General features: G+C 28.6%; 1 protein-coding gene across 4 annotated transcripts in view; it reads right to left on the minus strand.

Moving 5' to 3' along the window:
• The window catches only part of pnut (septin 7-like protein pnut), a 55,554-nt gene extending 32,285 nt beyond the window's left edge, over positions 1-23,269 (minus strand). For 2 of the 4 annotated variants that reach the window (XM_067277676.1, XM_067277674.1), the window contains exons 1-7: positions 12,696-12,725; positions 10,457-10,718; positions 7,272-7,378; positions 5,823-5,923; positions 1,727-1,861; positions 1,514-1,631; positions 588-680 (exon numbers count right to left, since the gene is read on the minus strand). In XM_067277676.1, the coding sequence (XP_067133777.1) occupies positions 588-680; positions 1,514-1,631; positions 1,727-1,861; positions 5,823-5,923; positions 7,272-7,378; positions 10,457-10,718; positions 12,696-12,710 (831 nt within the window). In that variant the 5' untranslated portion in view covers positions 12,711-12,725. Of the gene's footprint in view, positions 1-587; positions 681-1,513; positions 1,632-1,726; positions 1,862-5,822; positions 5,924-7,271; positions 7,379-10,456; positions 10,719-12,695; positions 12,726-19,491; positions 19,520-22,661 lie in introns of those variants that run through there. The other 2 variants (XM_067277677.1, XM_067277675.1) reach the window with 2 other exon arrangements.
• Between the last annotated feature and the right edge of the window lie 216 nt (positions 23,270-23,485).

Below are 23,485 nucleotides of genomic sequence, written 5' to 3' on the forward strand. Positions count from 1 at the left end.
AAATAAACCTACACTATAATTAAACTATATAATAAGCCATTTTATAAAGCAAAATTTAAAAGTTTATATTATAAATCTATTCTATATGTATAAAATACATATGTTTGTAATGATTTTAAGATTTTTCAATCAAAAATAAATAAATAAATAATAATAATATAGAAATAGGGGGGGTTGAAGACTTTAAGACAGGAAGTGAAGCAAGGATAAATCCCCCTTACTTAGTTTATAAAATTTCATATTGAAAGAAAATTATACAATAACAATTATAATTTTACTTAGTTATAAAAAAAATAATCGTGTTAGCAATTATGCAAACGAACAGTTTGAACTAATATAGTAATGTCTTTATATACATTGTCAGTAATTAATTTTGAAAGAGCAACTTTTGTGAAAAATAACTACGACAGCAAAAGACTTTTTTCTAGTTAAAAAAAAAAAAAATTAGTGGTAAAAATACATTAGTCATTCTAAAGGTGATAACTTAGTGGAGATTTATTTAATAAAGTTCTCTAAGAAGTTTTTGAATGATAAAAAAAATAATCAGCTATACATCTATTTAGAAATCATACCTGATTAATGCATACCTTTAATAGTTTTTGTACTTTGTTTTCTTCTTCATCATCACATTCTGGGAATTCATACACCTTTATTTTATTTTGAGCAATTTCATTTAAAATCTGAAAAATAACAATCGAAAGTAAAAGGTTTTAAAAATTATTCATTACTTATGTTAAAAAGTAAATACTAAATCAAGTTGTTTCTTTTATTACAGTATTTAATCAAAACAAAATCTTCAGAAAGTAAAATGATATCGTGTAATCTGCAAAAGAGAACATTTGGCTTAAAACTGCAAGAGTATTAAAAAGATTGAAGAATGAAAGAACAACTAGAAGAATGGCATACAACATTCTCTACCCATAATTTAAAAAAATCATTGTATGAATTGGTAAAATATGCTGAAATGCAGATAGAAATTTATGACAAAACAAAGATTAGAGAAATATTGTGGGAAATTCTGCATTTGTAATAAATTCAATTTCTTTCAAAACAGTCAAAATACTGTCCATATGAAAAGAAAAAAAAATGCATCATTTTTATGTTAGAAGTCAATAAAGTTTCATTTATTCAAATTTAAGAGAAATCACATCAATGTGCTTTCTTTGAAAATAGAAAAAGATAAGATTTGATGTCTATAAAATTGAAAAAGAAAGTTATAAACCATGATATGAGAAAAATTCAGAGACGATAAACTGCAAATATTTAGCATCTAATTATTATTTATAGAAGTAACAATAACTGGAAAAAAATTCAGACAAGCTATGTGAAGAGGAGGAAGTCAATTAAAATTTTAAAACGGTACAATTGTTATTGAAAAAATATGTAATATAAATTATATTGTAAATATAAATAATAGTATATACTATACCTTAACATTGAATATTTAATATCTGTAGAGTGTAATATGTTTTTCTTTTAACAAATTTTTTAAAATTAAATTTTTAATACTCACTGTTCTTTTAAAGAAAGAACATTCTTCAGGTGTTAACGTATCTGCTTTTGCAATAAGTGGAATAATATTAACTTTATCATGTAACTGTTTCATAAATTCAATATCTAAAGGCTTGAGTCTGAAATCAAATGTACAATAAAGAATGTATAATTCAATTTTAGAAAATTAAAAAAAAAAAAAAAAAAAAAAATATTTCACAAACAAAAAACTTACCCATGCCCAGAAGGTGCAATGAAATAAAGGCAACAGTGAACACGGGTATCAGGAATAGTTGTTCTGTTAACTCTAGATTCTGCATTAAGATATTCTTCACATTTACTCTCTATAAAATCAACTATAGGTTGCCAACTGAAAATATAGTTTTAATAATTCTAAACAGATTGCAAATATACACACAATTTACCGTATTTTACGGACTATAAGATGCACTTTTTTTCTTCGAAAAATTGCCTCCAAAATTCAGGTACGTCTTATAGTCCGTAGCATCTTATAGGTATTTTTTTTTTAAAATTGCTTAAAAATTAAGGTGCGTCTTATAGTCCGTAAAATACAGTAAATCAATATATTAGCCAAATCATTTAACTCAATGTTCTCCTAGAATCTTTTGAATTGATATATAACCCATTCAAAAGATTCTATAAGAGCATTCCATGGTTTTACTGGTTTTACTAACTACACAGTTAATCTGATAAATGAAAATTTTTTTTTTATATATATTATAAAGCATCATTCCCAACTGCGGAAAAATAATGTGAGAAAAATTTTCCATTCATTTATCACAGCATGCCTAGAAAATCATTTTAAAAATGTTTAACTTCTCCAGTGTGTATAAAACAAGTCAATAGCCAACAGAAACCAAGAATGCTTGTGATGTTGATAGATCAATACGACAAACACAATAAAACAACATTAAATATTGATCACTTACAAGACAAACATAACAGTATATTACAAAAATCTGAAACTTTAACTTTAAAAACAATGCACAAACTAGAAGAAATTGTGTATGTGATGTTAATATGATTAGCAAATAATTTGCTATCCTTATTGGAATTTTGATGTCATTCCAGTAGCATCAATAGTAGATATTTGAATTTAGTTTTCTGTATACGAGATTATATATTTTTGGAAAATGGAATCAACACATACAAATTTTTCTAAAAGTAAAAACTAGGATTTTCTGCATTTAAAAATATAAAATCTTTTATTACTGTTCCTGTGTTAGTTCTCACTTATAACAAAATTACTGCAGAAAAACTAAGTTTTGCTGCCAGTGTACAAATCAGTAATTATGTATTTATTAAATTATGCTTTAATGAACAGAAAGTTAGGCCTGAAAACAACTCTAGTTATTTACCAAATCCAAAGAGTAGTTATTTAACCAATTCTTGGCTGTTATGAGACTTTATTAAAAATATAACTTTTATATTAATAATAATAAATGAAATTGTCTGGGGTACCATCTGTTATAAACATGTTATAACAAAATTTAATTTTGTTATAACATGTTTTATAATTTTATTTTATATTATTAATTATTATGAAAAGGCAGGATAAGTTTTGTTAAATATTATAAATGTTAATAACGAGTAAAATCTTCATTAAGTCCACCCCCTTGAGATATGATAAGTGACCCACCCCTCTCAATCTTTAAGTTAACTACCATAACTTACTAGCATCAAAATGCCCTTTACATACAAATCACTGTGCCAAATTTCGTTTCTTAATCTTTACCACATCCTGAGATATTAAACAAAATAGATGTCAATACACACACACACATTTCCAGTAACAGTTTTTTGGGTTCAGAAATGTCAAATACATCATGATTCCAAAATCCTGGAGGGTGAAATATAACCCATGTTATGCTAAAACAGCCAGGAAAGTAAAAAACAAAACTGATAAGTGTAGTAGTAAAGGCATCAAATCAAAAATACAATTATTAATTATCAACAGAGATTAACTGGTTCATATATTGTTGAATTCATTTCTTTACAGTCCTTCAAATACCCTTTCATTATAAATTTTGTTTTTGTGTGTGTTTGTAAATGCAACCCTATTCTCTCTAAAGAAAGAGTTTATATTAACAAATAAAATATTTTATAATATTGCACAGTGTCTTCTCTTTAACCCAGTTATTCCTTCATTCCACTTTACAAATAAGAACTTCTGAAGAAAACATTGACATTCAAATTACTTATTAAGCTACATATATATATTAGCTAAACAAAAATGAATAATTCATAACTTATTACTAATGCAGGTGAAACATTGGTAATTAATAAAAAGTTAATTTTGAAATGACTACAAGTCTATTTGGAGCAAGTCTCAAATCCATAATTCCAGCAATGTGAAAGATTTTACCACACTTTCTATCCAAACACTATAAGATAAATTTTTAAAATTTATATTATATTTTATTTATATTCTTTATAATCATAGTTATATTATTTATAAATATGATTATAAAAAAATAAAAAATAAAAGAAAGAAAGAATTATAATAAAACTACACTGGTTAGACTTCTTTGGGTTGGGATAATATAACAATTATGAATTTACTGTCAATACTCAGTTGATGATAATTTACACATGCTAACATGTTACAAACGAAAAAATACTGTAATATTAATAAAATAGATGTTAAATTATCAATGAATTTTCTGCTAAACTATATATGTTAGTAAAACTGGATTATCATTTTAATTTCTATTCAAAATTAACATTTATTAACATATTTGTTGCTTTTTCAAAATGAAAGAATGATTTTGATGATAATAAATACTTAAAGTAATCTACTTGTTTTAAATTAAATTTTGATTTCTATTCTATTTGATGAACAATCTAAACTACCAAATTTAATAAAACTATAATATATTATTAGTTCAGATCTTTTATATGATATAATTGTAATCTAGTAAGTTTCATCTAATACATTAACAAATTAATTTTATTGAAATCAAATACTTTAAATTTATTTTTCAAAAATTATTAAAAAGATATATTTGCTGAATGTATAATTTCCATTTTTGTTATAAATAAAACAAAGCAGACTTAAATTAACTAATTCATTTTAATTAAGATAGAATAAATTAGAAGAAAAATGACTTAAAAAATATGGAAGACTTATTTTGTAGAATATACAATATTTTTTATATGAATATCCTGTTTAAGACAGTTTCATTTAATGTAAATTTGTTATAATGCAATTAGTGATGACCAGTTTGTATTTTTCACCACACACTTGTCCTCTAGTGTTCTAAAATATCTTGCTCTTATTTGGGACATTTTAATCAAAATTATACCTATACATCTTGGTTTGGATCTTTCTTTGGAGTATATTTACTGAAAAGCATTGGACATTGTTCATTGACAATGTTTTCAAAACAAAAACATTACTAATACTAAATTTTTTAAACTAGCTGTTATTTCATTTTTATGTGATTTTGGTTTTTATTTGTATATTTATATTTTAATTTACATAGAAGTCATTCAAACTTTTCATTGTTCTAAAATGTTAATATTAAAATCAACTTGTTCCAGAATACTTTCCAGATCATGTTTTTTTAAAGTGTATTTTCTTTGTCCTGAAGAAGGTGAATACAACAACCAAAAATGTTTGAGAATTAAAAATTTTACTGCATTTTAAAAGGCCTGGGTATTAATACTGTAACTCAAAGACAACAGATTTTATACTGCAATTCTTATGCATATAGACAATTATACATAGCACAAAGTCACAAAAACTTATCCATGTGAAGCTGAGCAATGGCTGAGAATGCAGGGTGCACACAAATTTATTGCTTTTACATTTTGAACAAAATGATAAGTCCAGGCAAATATCAAAATACAGGTTGCAGTTTATGTACTGAATCTTGTAAGCATAGCTCAATTGGAATACTTTTAGTAAAATACAAACTATAAACAATTCCACTTTTCTTACTGTTTATGATAAAGGTACATACATTTACAGCCACGAGTAAGGTATTATAAATGAAACTGGCATTCTAAATCAAATAATTTAAGTTATTGTTTTTTGAAATATCACATTTAATGTCATGTTAAATACTACTTACTAATTAATATTTAAAACAAGATTTTCTTTAAGAAATATAATGAAAAATAAAAATATATTTAAGTTATACTATTTTTAAAATTAAGTTGAAATTAGAAACTGACTTCAAAAATAAAGATAAAATTTAATCTTATGTTTATTTTTGGAAATAAAACATTTATTATAATTCTTAAACAAGGCTAAAATTAGTTTATTATTGATTAAAAAGTAAGACTTTAAAAAAAAAAAAATTTACCATTTAGAATTATCAACAGCATCTCCAAAACCTGGAGTGTCCACAACAGTTAGAAGTAAATTTACACCATTTTCCTTAAGCAGCACCTTTGTTGTTTCAATCTATAAATAATTTTACATAGTTCAACACTAATACAATTTTTAAAAAAATTTTCAGCAAGTATTTAATGCAATAATGTAACTTATAAAATATTTAAAATTTAAAAATTTCAAGAATAAGTTAAAACATTCAGAATCTCACTAGGCCCACCAGTGGCCAAGTGGTTTTCATTCCCTGAACACTGGGAGTTTAATCGTGGGTTCACACCTTGCTTGGACAGGCTGGCCACTGAGAGTTTTCCAGGTTTTCTCCACATCTGTAACACCTAAATACAGGCCAATTTCCCTTTAAAAAACCTCCTGGAAGGCACCCGTAGGCAGATCGCCCAAGTGTTGTGTTGCCATAACTTAAAACAAACTAGAATCTTACTACTATATTTTTACAAAATAAAGTAATTTAATCTGAATGATTCTGTGCACTTCTCATCATCAATGTTGGCATTATCCACTAAGTTAATAGTTTCACTAATGTTTTAGGTAAAAGGAACAGAGATTGTTTTAAAGAGAAAATTTATGTAAACTTAAATAATATGCACAATCTATCAATAATTCATTCATAAAATATTTATAGCAAAAGTTAAAATCAATTATAAAACAATTATATTGCTATTACAGGTCCATAAATTCACATTCTAGAAATTTGATTCTTATTAACATTGTATAGTAGTAAATCAACATCATATTTATTACTTTAAATAAATCAGTAATTATACAGTAAAACTTCTCTAACTTAAAGCTCCAAGGGGCAGGAAAAACTTCGAGTTACAGACAATTTGAGTTAGAGAAAAAAAGTAAAAAATGCTAATTCTGAACAGATCTGTATTTTTACCTCTCTTGCATTATATAAAGAATCTTTGGTAGATTTTTTGTTTTAAATAGCCCATGTAACACCTTTCAGCAAACTGTTCAATGTAACTAATGAGACCAAACAGTTTTGCAAATACATCTTGTTGAGATAAAGCAAGAGGTCCTCTTGCTTTGGACTGAAATGTTGTCTGAAAATTGATGTTGGAGAATAGATACAACTAACTGTCTGGAAATTTCATGGAAATCCGATAATTAGGATCATTTTGGATAAAATAAATATTAAAATTTGAGTCAGGAAAGTTGAAATTAACATAAATCATGTCGGGGGGCATAAAAAACTTTGACTTGGAGAAAATTCAAGTTGAAGACGTTAAATCCCCTGTGCTATTCCATTGAGACCTACAAAGTGCTTCATTTTCTTTGAGATAAAGAAATATTTGAGTTACAGACATTTCAGTTAAAGAAGTTTTACTGTATTTGAATTTTTAAGCAATTTAGTTTTTAAAGAAAACAAAAGGGTATTATTCATCAAGTATAATCTAACCTGAACAGTTTTTTTAATGCGATGTGAAGGTCCTGGATATTCATTGGAATATATGTCTGTCAAAAATACAGAATTGATGAGAGTTGACTTTCCTAATCCAGATTCACCTAAAAGATCAAATTTTAAAAAATTTTAAAATTTAACTTTTATAAACATAAAAAAAAAACACTTTTTCAATACAATCATTTCATAAAAGTAATAAAAGATATTGTTATAAGTATGTTCAATAAATTTAAAATTTAAAATAATACCAATACAATTATTATTATTATTGTGATGGTGATAAAAATGTGATAATGATAATAAATGCTAGTCAAAGGTAAAATAAAGCTATTAAAAACAACTGTTTTATATGTTTGTGCTTTGTCATTATATGTACATGTAATTATAATGTTTCCAAGTGCTCTCATCTCAACAAGGTAATGACTAGTGAGAAGATTTAATAATAATAAGTTAGCAGAACTTAGCTTATATAATAAAGTTTATGCTATTCCAGACCACGGTCAAGGCATAACTACAGGAGGGAACAAAGTTGTTTTATGTGCTCTTTCTGTATGTATGTGTTTAAGAATTTTGTATCTGAGAGTCAAAGAAGCAAGAACCAGAGGATTCTATCTACATTTTTTTTTACTATTTTATTTTAATTTATTGTACAGACAATCACTTCCTATAAATACAGAGTTTTGGCATTTTAGTGGTAAAAGAGGTGAGTTTTTGATGTGAAACTTTGGTTTTATCTATGAAAGTAGGAAGAACTCAGAACCAAAAGATTCTATGTCACGTACGGTTGTCCTTTAATTATACCAATAACAGGGGAGAGATAAGCCATTCTTTTAATTTTGTGTTTAGCTAACTAATTTAATATTTACATTGAAAAGTAGAGGAAAAAATTCATAGATGACTGTTATAATACCAGACAATCAGAATATGTAAACAATTAGAAAATGAAAAATGTTTGAAGAAAATAATTCTAGAAATCCAAAATTGTACAGGCTATGGTTAAAGTCTTCAATAAAATTATGTTGAAAAACTCAGAAAATACACTTTTGGAGTCTGCTGTGTGCCTCAAAGTAAAAATTTAATTCTAAAGTAAAAACTCTATTCCACCAAACAAACTGTTGCATAACAACATTTTTAACTGAAGGGAATTGTCATTCAGGAATTTGAATGTATGTGGAGAAAGACATTCATTCAAATAAAGAAAAATATCTGAAAATTTCAGGGAGTTTGGCCTTCAGTGTCTTTGATGAGAATACTTCCTGCAGCAGAAAGCTTACAATGTTATTCAAATGAGTCCATTTGATTTCATGACTATCATATCCCAAGTAAAACATTTAATTACACACAATTATTTTACACTAATAAGGGGAGGGCACGACCTGGGAAATTCACTTTGGGATGAGACTTGGTATATAGGTAGTACTCCTTTAAGATGTTCAATCCTCAAAACAAGAAAGTGCAATGGCCAGCCAATTTTAAGAAAAAGGCCTTTAAAAATTGCTAGGTCAGCAGCTGCTGACCTAGCAAAACTTATTAGTACATAAGCTGAGCTCAAATTTTGCTCTCCCCTTGTAAGTTAAGTTAGTTCACCTAAAATTTTTCTCAAATGATACTTTCACTAATTTTAAGACAAGCCATGGCAATTAGACCTGTAAAGAAGTTTCAAAAATGAAAACTCATTAGAAACAAGTATTGCAGATCTGTCTTCTAAAAGTCAAAGTATCCATTTCAGAAAATGAAATATTCATAAGTTAGAGAAGACTAAAGGCATTCATTTGATGATGAAATTTATGTCTACAGTTGATGTTGAATTTTACAAAATAATTCTGAAGCAGAGGATTTTCTGAATCTAATATTGAAAGCTCGTAAACCAAAATTTCTGCATACATCATAAGTTATATTGCTATATAAACAATAATTTATTTGTAATTGTGAAATAAATGGTTAAAGTAGCCAATACATAGCCAAATTTTGTAGCGACATCACTAGCGGACATTTGAATTTGCCGACTAGAATGCAGTCGGTTAACTGACGTGATGGTTGATTGGGGGTCGGATAATCGATACTCTACTGTATTTACATTTTTCTTCATATTATTTTTAATACATTTATGTCTAAGAGTCAAAATTCTGATTAATATTTTTAGCTATGCTCAAATTAACTAGTTATTAGTTATATATGTATATAATAATTAATGATAATGTATAATTAGTGTGTGTATGTAGTGTATGTATATATATATATATATATAATATATATATATATGTGTGTGTGTGCGTGTGCGTGCGTGCATGTTATGGACAAAGTGAATTAATACAGCCATTATTCATAATGACCAACAAAATTAGGCATTGTAATAAATTTCAATAATTTATCAAATTGACTGGTTATTATGAATACTGCTATCATCTAGTTGGGCAAATTGATAATACTACATTGAGGAGTGATCATCTGACATATGCTAGACCAGGGGTGGCAAACCTGTGGCACGTAAGAGAAATCATCTGGCACATAATGTATCTTATGATTTCTGTCCTTTTCAATCATCCTTTTTTCAATCAGATTTTTTACATTTATTCGAATTAAAGCGTATTCGTTTAATTTCTTTAAATATCATTATTCGAAGTCTAAGACTTTGGCACGCATTAACATCTTTAAAGCTAAGTATGCTTACAATATGGCACGTGGACTCAAAAAGGTTTGCCATCCCTGTGCTAGACAATCAGCACTTGTATCTGAGTTGCGCGTGCGTATTGCGTTTAGTATCGAATTTGGCAGCAGTTGTGACTGTTTGTGCTCTCGACGGATTCCTCCCGGAGGGGAGCTGCCGATTGTTTAACGTCACTAGTTATTTATTCACGGTAGTTCTTGAACGCACATATCAAAAACTAGTATGTATCAATATCTAGTGACATTAAACAATCAGCAGGCTGCCTGTGGCTCTTGTCTGGGAGAAATCCGTCAGGAGCACAAACAGTTGCAACCACCACCATGATGGTGCACATAGGTAAAATTTTACCATTTAATTAATATAGTTAATAGTACTTAGTTTTAAAAGATTACATGTTCTTTTTAATAATTTTGAAATAATTCACAAAAAATAAATATTTCTAAATGAAATACATGGAGTTTTTTTTATACATTATTATTTATGAAGAGTAGATGAAATTAAAAATAATACACACCTACAACCATTAGTGTAAACTCAAATCCTCTTTTGACTGCTTTACGATAGACTTGATTTGGGAGATTGGCAAAACCAACGTAACCATCCGATTCCTTTGAATGTGACATGTCTTTTACAATTTCTTTTTCTTTATTGAATATAGATTCTTTTAACGTCACCGAATTCGTTGTGCTTGTAGTTGTTGTAGTTGTATTAGATGTAATACTAGTAGAAACTGGTTGCCCATCCTGACGAAAGAACAACTCTCTCTTTGCAGACAACTGAAATAAAATTTTTGGAACAAAATTTACATAAAATAAAGATATTTTAAAAATAATTTACAACATCTAAACAATATAATAATCTTAAACTGACATTTTGAACACACAACAATTTAGACACTAAATCACAATGGAAGACTTTCATTAAATGTATGTGGAAATTTTTCAAACAACAACCTCTGCTGAGATTAATAACCTAAGTTTTGTCTTATGTAGTCTGTACAAGTAAATATTTAAAAAACCTTGTGAACATCTTCACTTTCTTTCTGTCATTAACACCAGCAACAGTCCAAAACAGAATTCTTATATAAGCACATGACCTTTCCTTTGAGGCTACATTTCCACAACATTAAACACCATTAGCCAAGGTTTCAAATATTTACTTTTATGTATTTTATTGTGAAATTGACTAATTTACCAGAGGATACTTTTCCATTTAAATGATGTTGTGTGGGCATAGCCTCAAAAAGATTGTCTCTGGATATAAGAATTCTGTTTTGGACTGTCACTGGTGTTAACAACAAAAAGAAAGCGAAGATGTTTATGATGTTTATATATATATATTTGGAGACAAAGACCGATGTTTTGATATTTTTGAAGTTTATTATTATAAAATTAAAGATCATATCAATTAAATTTCAATATCTATCGAGACAGTTAAAACTGCATAACTGTTTTCATCAAGGCATCAAATTAAAAAAAAAAAAAAAATGCTTTCAAATTGAATGTTTTTTTTTAGAATATCTATTTAGATATTATTTTAAAACTGTAAGTTATTCTACTGATAGATATCAAAAATGTTTTCTGACATTGTCTAATTATAATAGGATGTCTACTAACAGGCAAACTAAAATTAAATACAGAAATATTCTGAAAGTATAATCAGAAAATTTTGAAAATCATGAGTCAATTTACAAATTCTTATAGAAAATACTATTTCACATTAAATAAAACCTTCAAAGTTTAAGCATAAAGGAATAATTGTAATATTTTAATCTAAATAATTGGTATTTTGCTACTATACTTTGACATTAAGCCATATGAGTGAATTTCTAATTTTTAAATAAATATTTGAAATAAAAACTAATATTTTGCAGGATCTCATCAATTAAGGGTAGAGAGAAAGTTGTGAATCTAAGCCATTATTAAATTATTATTACAAACAAGTCAGATATTTTGTGACTACATATTTAATGTAATAGTATCTGTCAAAAAGGAAAGCTTTTGCATGGACCTTTCAGGGTCCTGAAAAGTACTCTCTGTAAAGCCATAGGTTCCAATAACTGTTAGAATAAGATAATTTACTTTTTTTTCAATTTCAGTCAAAACCTGAAATATTTGAATAAAATTACATGACATCACACTAAACATCCAATAAGAATGAAATATTACAATTATAACTAAAGTTTAAAATTGTGCAAAATATTAAAAAAAAGATTTACCTCAATAAATATAAAAAACTGCTTTATTATAACAAATTATAATAGTATAATAAAACTATTTTATTTATTCATTGAAGTTTGGCATGAGAGATATTTTGTAGATGTTAAAAAAAACATTTACGTCTAGTTCTATTATTTGATTAAATATTTAAACATTAAACTATTTTATTAAATAACTTCAAAATAAAAATATTCCTAATAATTATATCACCACTAATAGTAAAGTCATAAATGAAATACTCTGAACTAATTATCAAAATACATTATTATTTGATAAAAATTGCCAAGACAAAAATTTTTAAATTTACAATATTTAAGAAAATTCTTTAAAAAAAAAGGGCAATACAAAAAATGTGTCTCATGTGCATGTAAAAGGACAGTGAGAAGACATTTTTTGTAATGTCTTTTTAAAGATTTTTCTTAAATTTTGTAAATACATTGTTTACAATTCAAATATTTAATTCATCAATCCCAAATTTTTGCCTAGAGCCAAGGAATCAGAAATGAGTACAGGTATGTGGAAATTGCTCCTCACTGTATTCATATCCATTGCTGGATCTTTGGGTTTTTAATCTGTAGTAATCAAAAATTACTTTACTGGTCTGTTATGAAAAGCACAAAATATTTTGCAAGATATCATCATCTTACATTAAATATTTCTCTTCAGTTAGTGGTTAGTTTAAGAGAGATGCTGTATTTAACTTCTAAAATAATTAAACTAAGAGAACACATCAAGTATTTTTTCATTCAACAGTATTTTATCTATAATAAAAATATCATGCAAATATACAAAAGCTGTAACCTAAAAGAAGCTGCATTGAATCAAGACTGTTGTTTATTCCAACTATATCAAGCGACTCATACTCATAAACTGGCAACTTTCAGATTCACAAACGTCAAAGAGGTGCACACACATCTCCAATAATAAGGACAAAATATTTAAACTAAATTACATCAAAAAAGTTACTTTAAAACATGGCTATCCTTCATCATTATCAAGAGACTTATCAAACAATAATCCTATTGACCTCCAAAATTGTAAAGACCAATAGTATTTTTAATCATTTAAATCATCAAACTTACAAAGAAAGATTCAATAATATCTCTATTGCATTTAGATGCAAACCCAAATATACTCATTGATAGGAATTCTAAAAATCACCTAAGTGACCTACAACTCCCAGGAGTATACACTATTCCTGTTACAGACACAGGGATGGTCAGAATTTGCAGTAAACGGCACCCTTACGGCCCACTCAATCAACAATCAAAGAAGCATTTAGCATCATTGGAAAAAGGTCACAACACTACAGCACTGACTTATTTGCAATAAATCAGCAAGTTCAAGTGTATCTCACCAGTATCAAATCAAACTTTCACACTGCATGAGCCAATTAAATCAACTGAAACGTCTAGAGAAATTAGAAGCTTACAAAGAGAGAACATCAATCAATTTTAAGGATGATGCCCATGATTTTGAAAATGTTATCATTACTTGAAGTCGGTTTTTAATTTTTTTTTTAATTTTTAACCAATCAAACATTGTTCTGATTTTTTAAATTTCTGTTCCAAATTTTTATTCTTATTTAGAATATTTCTGTAACCTTATGATGGTTGTTTAAAACAATCAAAAACATTCATTTTCAAAGCCAGAGTTTGAGTGTTTGCTGGACAATATATATTGCAAGGTTAAATGAGACTTATTTCTGTAGACCAAAAAGAATGCCCAAAACATGTATAAACTACATCAATTTTTCAAAATACTCTCCATCTGTATGTAGATACTGTTCCCAGCAGCAGATTAGGTCCCTGATACCTTTCTTGTAGAAAGAAGTGGGCTGACGTAGCCAGCACAGGACAAGTTGCTGAAATTCATCATCTGTCTAGAATTTTGTTCCTCCCAGGTGTTCTTTAAGAGGCCCAAACAAATGATAATTGCTGGGAGATAAGTCTAGACTGTAAAGGGCATGAAGCAACACCTCCCAGCCCATTTTGACCACAGTTGATGTTGTCAAATTGGCTGTGTGTGGTCGGGCATTGTCACGAAAAAGAATCACTTTCCCAGACAACATTTCAGGTCTTTTCTTGCAAATGGCATTTCATACAGCACCTGTAATCAATTTGGTGTAATACTGGGCATTTATTGTGGGCCTTTCTCTAGAAAATCCACATGGATAACTCCTCACACGTCCCAGAAGACAGTTCCCATGATCTTTCTGACAGACGAAAGCATTTTGCTCTTCTTGGGCAGTGGAAACTCCATTCCATGCTGCTTCTTTTCATATCAGGTGAAGTAGTGTATCCATGTTTCATCACATGTGATGATTGATTGCAAGAATGCATTACCTTCAATATGAAACCAATTCAGATCACAATATCTTCTACTCTGTTTACCAGTGTTATGATCACTCTTGTACACACACGTTGAACCTTTATCCCTGGTACTGCTTAGATTTCGTGAAAGAGAAACATTTTCGGCCTCACCTGAGGTCTGCTTCAGGTTAAATGAAAACTGAATTCCAATCTTAGAATGGTTTTTTGAAACATTTTCAAACATTGAGTTTTAAAATTCAGATGCTGTTCACGTGTCTCCTTGAGTACCCATTTCTGATCACATATCAGCTGTCAGGGAACCCATCTGGCACACATCTTGCAAAACAGTAAGTGCTCATGGATGATTTTCTCAACACTACTGACATTGGTGAACACTTTATCTGCAACATGTCTCATGGTTCTCCAAGATAACTGGCTCAACTTGTGCAATATTCACTGGCTTTACTGCAATCAGATGAACATGTCCATGCACTTCATTTGTCACCAGCTCTTGACCTTCACCAAATTGTTGACATCATCTGTACACTCTTGTTCGCGATAGCGTTTGTTCCCCATATTATGCACTCAATCTTCTCAAAACTTCAGCAGGTTTAACCTTTTCCTTCACGAGAAATTTGATTACACACCACTGTTCCACTGTTATGGACACATTACCTTCCGCCATGATTGCTAAAACTGCTACACATATGCAAAATACATCATGCTTGCTACCAAATTCTTGGGATGGATAATGCTACTCTCTCTCCAATTTTTATTGTGCTACAGTTACACTTCGAAATTATAGGCCCAAAAGTCTCATTTAATCCTGAAAGACCCTTGTATAATCCAGTTTCTAAGCTGTTTAATTATAATTTTAAAAAATTATCTTCCAAACAAAATGAATTTCAGACATTTTAATTTTAAAAAACTAAAACAAATCTAAATGATCAATCAAGATAATATGCAGGATCATAAAGAATTGTAAAGCTACTGTGAGATCCGGAAATTCCCCGGAATGTAAAATTTATAATAATCGTTCCCTTTATTAAAGTAACAATTTTCCTATTAAAAACATCTTGTCTAAAACGGTCCCGGACGAGAAAATATGCGTCCCCGGCCAGATAACTATCAACTATCTATTGTTCTTAAGCTTTAAACGGATCATCTTGCAACCTAAGTTTATACTTAATGTCCGAACTCGTCATATATTTTGAGTCCCAGGAACACCTATGACACAAATCGTCATCCACCTACGATCACGTGACCTAATTTCCCAGACAAAAACTATAAAAGCCACTCCTTCCACCCCCTCGGGGGAGTCTCTTATCATCTGCCGGACAAATGCCATCGCAGGTTGTCACCGCTCGGACTGACTGTCCTAACATCTCCGCGCTCAGTCGCGACTTTTTATAACTATGCCTATTTCGGATACTTATCTCCCCTTCGTGGATATCCAAGTGCTAATTAACTAAGGAAACAAATTAAGAGGTATGAACTGAACTGTAAGCTCTCTCTCGAACCCTACGCGACTTAGGGAATTTAGTCAGCGTTGTATTTGTGTCCTTGTTAATTTTAATAAATCTTGTTTTATTGTTAATTTGGTGTCCTCTTGTCTCGAATATCGCTTTCGCCTTATCGTCGTCCCCATCTCACCTCCTATCCGCTCGACCGACAAACACCGTCCCGACTCTAGGGACCGAACGAACTTGGCCATCTTGACATGCGAGTTACCGGAAAGGGAGAGACGACTTACGCCTACCTCCCCGTTCTCACATATTTCTCCCGCTCCAATCTCACACTACACTTGTCCAAAAAACAAAATATATCTAACATCTAGAACAGCAATAGCTGGCTTTGTACAATAAATCCTCATTCTCACGCATCAAAGAATATATTTGTAAAATTCCTTAGCAGTTTGATTCTCAAATAAATAGTGGGTGATCGATTAACAAACAGTTCAGACAACGAACATATTCATGAGAGATTTTTATGTTCAGACAACGAACATCTCACTGAACAAACAAAAGAAGTGACGTAAAATAGCGAATATGGATTGGTCTTCCCTTGTCTCCAGATGACAATTCAAAACCTTTCAGAGCTCAGGAGACACTGACATCGATGCTCAACCTGATATCAATTGGATAGTATTTCTCCAAACTTTGAAACTCTCCCTTGTAATTCCAGCCTTTTGTTTACCTTTCTGACCAAATAATTTTTTTTAGTCCTTGTGAGACTGTTTAATGGGCACTCGTTAAGTTTTGCTTCAGTTTATATTTTCAAAAGGCAAGAGTTTAACTGTCCCATCAGATATTCGTTAATATTTTACACTAAATTTCAAATTTCATCTGGGCCTCATGGTTACATAATATTTTTGTGCACTAGTTGATTTTTGTTCTCTAAATTTTTCTAAGTGCTTTTCTGAACTTTCTATTTAAAAAAAAAAACTGATATTATTATGGAGCCTAAAGAGTGGAGTTTTAAGAACTGTGCTCACCATAGAAACCAAGTGAGATAATAGCCAAGGTAGAGAGTGGGCAGAAGATGTTTGATGTTGCTAAGCAGTATGGCTTAATCAGGTCTACAGTAGGCACAATCTTAGTTAAGGAAGATATAATCAAAAAGATTCAAGCAGCTGAAAGAGTAATGAAAATCACATCTGAGAAACAACGACATTGAAAAGCTCATAATGGAACCTGAAACTGATCTGATGCCAGAACTCCAAGAAACTCAGCAAGATGTTTTCTTCTGAAAAAGAGGAAGACGAAAGAGGACCAATGCTGACATCCGCTATTAAAGATCTTTTGAAGAAGTGGGAGGATGTCAGAACAACAGTCATCCAAATCAGAACAAGGTTAATAGGCTTGGAGATCTCTACAATGACAATACTTGGGGATCTCTCTTGATTACTTCCGAAAAATCCTGGAGAGAAAAGTGATTGACATTGGACAGATTCTTTAACCTCACAAATGGAAAAAACACAACTAATAAAAATGTAAGACTGTGTATATATGTATTTTTATTATTACATATAAATAAACATAGTAAGAAAGTATATAATTTTTATTTTTTGGGTCTCCAGAACAATTTAATCAAATTTCCATAAAAATCTGGTAAATTGATAATCAGTTAATGAACAATTCAGGTAGCAAACACTTTCTTGGAACAGATTATGTTCGTTAACTGATCACCCACTGTATATGAAAAATGAGCCAGAAGTAATGTCGATAATTTTTTACTTTAAAAAGAGTTTAAAAAATATCAACATTACTTTGATTGATTCACAACTGTGCTTTCATCTTTCTTGGGAGAATTAGAAATGTAGAAATCTACTTTGCATTTCTACATTTTGTCTATTTGAGTCATATTTTAGCAAAGTTTTATCTTCTGTTACAAGTTTATTAGTGAATTCATCATAATTTTCTTTGTAACAAATCTTGACAAATCACTAACTGTTGATTCTTTTGATTAGAAGATCTCAAAGTACAAACTCTGCATATAATTCTCCTTTTCTTTTTAACTTCTCTATAACAGTTTGCAACTTTTCCTAAGTATTCCTGTCAAACATCCTAATGTAAAGAGAGATTTATCATTATTATGCAAATATTAAATTTTGTTCACATTTCTGTTCATTTGAAAATAGAAAGTCTCCCATTTTCTTGTCATCTCTAATACTTTTATAACCTTTTTAAATTGTAAAAACCATGTAAAAATTTATGTTATTGATAAGATATTTTCTCCATAAATTTGCTTTATCAACTATTAAATTAAGGAAAATGCTAACTTAAAATTTGATGTTACATTGCCATAAATCATTCATGATGGAGCAACAGAGGACCCATCTAGACATTTTATGATCAGTTTACTTGCCAAAGATCATTTTTGTAGAAAAATTTTTTTAAACTTTTATTCTAATTTCTTAAATTATGAATGTTATTTCATTTTTTAAAAATTTAGTTAGTTTCTCGGTTGCACCTTATATGAAACTATTTTCACATCAAAATTTCTTTTATAGATATCATCAGCAATACACGTAAGTAAATAAGCATATTAAAATAAGTATCCCTGGAGTAAAGTGTAGTAAATTTAAAAAGTTCTAGCCTGTTCAGCAACAATCTTTTTATTTAACATTTTTGGCTAACTTAGTAACCATCCTCAGGATTGAACATTCATGTAAGAGAATTTTTTAAACTTTAACATTCTAAAAGTTCTAAATATGAATCTAACATAAATAATTAAAAGTAACATAAAATATAAAAAATAATAATAATTAGTGTTTGGTTTTAATTTTGTCTTGGTTTATAACATATTTCTATGCTGTGGATAAACAGCAGCATCTTTATGAATGTATGAATTCTTAATACTATATTTGTATATAGTTATTTTTTTTCTACAGTTTTTCTGGTGTCTTGGCTCCTGATGATTTTTAAGAGCGTAGCATCCTTGAAGTGTGGTATATTCTAAGTAACAGTTGCTATAATAGCCAGTGTTGTGGTACTTTTCTCTAGTATATTGTACTGATGCTCTCTTAGCCTGGTGGAAAAGTGTGTGTAGGTTCTGTACCCTATGTATTTGCTTAGGGTTTTCTAGACGTAGAGTAAATGGTATTTGCTACACTTCTGGGGCTATGGTAAGATCAACTGTATTCTTGTCATTATACAATAAGCCTAATAACAAGGACACAGTCAATCCAAAAAAAAAAAAAAAAAAAAAAAAAAAAAACAATTTCTGTGTCAACAAGGAAAAGTAACTACATACAAACACAGTTTTAAGGATTCTTTTTGTATTTCATTTTTAGTTATTTATCATCAATTCATATTTAGAACACTTCTAAGAATGTTAAAATTTAAAAGAATTTTCTTGCAAGAATGTTCAATCCTGAGGATGACCACTAAGTTACCTGAAAGCATTAGATAATTACAAATCTGTTGCTGGAACAAGCTAGAACTCCTGAAATAATACAAACAACTAAGAAAGAAATTGTCCAGTTAGTAGCATTAAAAGGAGATTAGTTAATATACCTTTATTCCATTCTAGTGAAGTGAACATCTATAAGTATAAACAAAACATTTTTTAGCTGTTATAATTATTTAGTGTAATTTTGATTATTTAAATTGCTTAATAATATTTGTTATAAAAAAACCAATCATCTTAGTTATTTTATTATGGGAATTACAACAGGTATTAAACATTTGAATATAAAAGTACTTAATACATATAACAAAAAAATAACAGAAAAATGAAAAACTCAAAGTAATATATTTGAATACATTAAACTTAATATAAATTTACTTGAATCAGTAAAAAGAATCTACTACTAATATTGTAAAATGAAAACAGATCCAAATTTTTGATATTTGCATTTTTGAAATTTTACTCATTTTATTCATCTATTTTATGTCTTTGTATATTCCATTAATTAAAAATGTCTGTTATGTCTTCTCTTATTTGTATCAAAATTCATTATGTTATCAGAATCCAGTATACATATTCAGTAATAACTTTCAATCAGTTCAATAACTGTCACATTAGTTTTCATAGCTGTCACAGATAGTTAAATTGCTGATAGAAATGTCATAGCTATTAAGAATGGAACCAGGAAGTGTGCTTTGAAATGTTGATTTCAAATACATCTAAAATACCTCTTTATATAAGACTGTTTATGCAACAATAATTTATAGTATATTTTTTATTTAATTTATATATTCACTATATTTTCACTTATCTTACATTTCACCTATCTTATGCTTTTCATTATTTAGATTTTTTAAAGCTTTTTTTAAACTTTGTTCAAAAAATAGCATTTAGTAATTTGAAAAAATTGCATAAATTTATACTTACATGCATTTTTTCTATTATAATTTAATCATTCATTTTACATGTGAAAAAAAATTTTTAGTTCTTCAATAGGATGATCATTGGATAAAAGTTATAATTAAATCAGGGACACAAACAGAATAAAATCATCAGGAAGAATTACATTATTAAATGGAAGTAAAAGATAATCAGTCAAAATATGTGACAGCTGTATATTTTGACTAATTATTTTTTACTTCCATCTAATAAAAGGAAATGTAGATGAGAAAATTACTTTTGTTAAATTAGTAGAAACTAATTATTTTATTAAAAAGTCAAAAACAGCTCTCTATAACAAAATATATTATAGCTTATCTACCTGGTTTCCAGTCTGAAATCTACAATGGCTAAGCAAGAGACCAGAAAATTAACATAAGGGCATAGTTTAACAACCGTATGTTAATTTTCTCGTCTCTTGCTTATTCAGTGATCAGGGTGAAGTCCAACCATCCCTACAATGGCTATAAACAGGTAAGCTTTATTGTTTGCTTATATATAGTCCCTTATAAAACAGAGTAAAACAACAGAAAAGTGTGAAGCAAAGTTAATATAATTTCATAGCAAATGAATTAAAACTGTTTCAATTTAATAATTTTATAGATTTTGATAAGTAAAATGGAATAGGTAAATCTAAGGTTGTTTTCTTCCACATCATGAAATTCTTTATCAAAGATAAGAGACTTGAGTCATGACAGTTGCTATGCATTTTACTCTAGTATAAAATTAATTTAAAATATTTCCAAAAATTAAATATTTTTGAAAAATTCTAAAACAGTAAAAATATCTATAATGAAATTTTCCATAAATATACAAACTTAATAAATAATACTGACATTCAACAGTAATAATTGTTTAACATATCAGTACCATAAGACTGCAACTTTTTTCTAAAAGTTTAGTGATAAATTTTATTTTACAGTTTGTAATCAAAACTTTAGTTTTTCAGTTTCCTAATCAAGTTTGAGTTAGTTAAAATATGCATATCAATTAAGGTCAGTGCATAGTTTTCTTTAACATGAAACATGCTTTGTAACTGAAATCACAAAAAGTCCTATATTAATCAGTCATTAATATTAGCTTTAATTAATAAATACAGTACATCGCATTTTGTTAGTTTGACCCTTGTTGGCATCTAAGAGTTTTATTTAGCTAAGCAAAACACTGATATGTTTAACAAATAATTTTCTGTACTTTTCTTCAAATCTATTATTTCAATATTTATTTTAAACCTTTTACATCTATTGTGTATGTTTAAGAAATGAAACAAGATCAAACGAGAAATTATCAAAGCAATAACAGAATTTTATAATTTATATGCAGAAAATGAAGTCATGTATGTAAAAGCAATTAACAATTCTAAACTCATAAAAAATTGGTCTATGTTAACGAGAAGCCTGCGTTAATGTTGTAAGTCACGTGATCCTTTATGCAAACGCTTTCAACACAGTACCGCATCTTTTAAGACGAGACCACTAAAACTTCGATAATAAATTTTTAGAAAATTAAGTTGCATAAATACACATCAAAAAAGGAAAGAAAAAAAAATGTTTTGTTGCTAAACACCAAGACACCCATCATCGTAAACCAGTTAATAATGGAACATTTGTACTGTACAAGATGATATTAATAAACATGCCTTTAAATTCATTCTTAAAGTTCTCGATTAAAATTTCTCTTAAACTATCATAAAATATGTTTTAATAATATAGATATATAATGCATATATGATTTGTACAGTTCACATTAACACTTACACAAAACAGAAAAATTAATCGATTTAAAATATATTTACAGCGACAGATGGCGACACCATATTTTATCATGTTCCACCAGAAAAATTGTGAAATTCAGCAAAACAATCGATTTAGATCAGCATAGGTTTATGACGTTTTCATTATAGCTAACTTGCATTTCTTCACTCACGAACAATTGCAAGTCCAACGCGCAATTTATTGAATAATTTTTTAAAAAATTCTACTAATTTGCATTACCAATTCATCTAACTTGAATTAAAGGCTTAGGTGTTGTTTGTACAAGTTTTTTGTGTTTATTAATCAATCATTAACTATATAGTAGTAATGGTTGTAAAATAGCGTTCATAATTAAATATAACCTACTGCTACGTGTCTGCACGCTTATCATCACCTCGGCCAAATTCTGAATTTTTCGAAAAGAATTTATTCGTTATGGTAAAATAAATAATATATATATCTACTTTTAATTATTAAACTATTTAATTACTTTGAATTATTATCAACAATATTTAAAATATTTTGAACAAGAGTTTATAATCTATATTAAAACGATCAAAATGAAAGGAAAAAAAAAATCTTACTGTAGATATCATCGTTTTACGTGATATAGATTACCGCAAGAAATAATGTGATATCACAACACTTCTCTTCAAAATCATCTGCCCTGGTGCCAAAAATCAGCTGTCCTCTCGACGCAGGATTTTGAAATTAGCGTTTAACATTTTTTTTTAAATCCTCTTAGAAACAAAAGAATGAAATAGTTATACGAAACGAGCTGAAAAGATTCAAATTACAAGAACGTATTACAGTACATGGAATGTAAGCACTGTTGTAAGTTTGTAACGGTCAGAAACCCACTAAACAGTTCGAAGAATTCTATGAAGATCACGTGATACTCTTCGTCAACTACGCGAACAGCACTTTGGCCATTTCCTGTCGCAGTTTAATGCAGTAGTTATAATCCGAAGGACAAAAATGAAGTACGTACTTCACATTAGAATGAATGCAAATTAAATATATTCTTTTAAATGACCGAAACATGTGTATGATATCCGATATTTAACAGGAAAAAATTTTTAAATAGGTTGCAAATGTAATGAACAAAAGGCGGATACAACTTCGAACATTTTCATTTTTTCCTCATTAAGTAACTTGATAACTGCTATAAAGTTAACAATAAATATCATGATCGGAAATTTGAATTACAGATGATATAAAATTTGTTACTACTACTCTGGTTTCTGAAGTTACTCTCTTATCTTTATAGTCAAGCTAATTCCAATTACGCCACTCCCGCATTTCTGGCATGATATTGCATTACTTAAAATATTCAATAAATAAAATTGACACTAATTTATTTAAATAATGATCAAAAATAAACACAAATGTACGTGTGTAGGTGTAT

Source organism: Centruroides vittatus, unplaced genomic scaffold, assembly GCF_030686945.1.
Source record: "Centruroides vittatus isolate TY-2023 unplaced genomic scaffold, ASM3068694v2 contig_753, whole genome shotgun sequence".
Classification (NCBI taxonomy): domain Eukaryota; kingdom Metazoa; phylum Arthropoda; class Arachnida; order Scorpiones; family Buthidae; genus Centruroides; species Centruroides vittatus.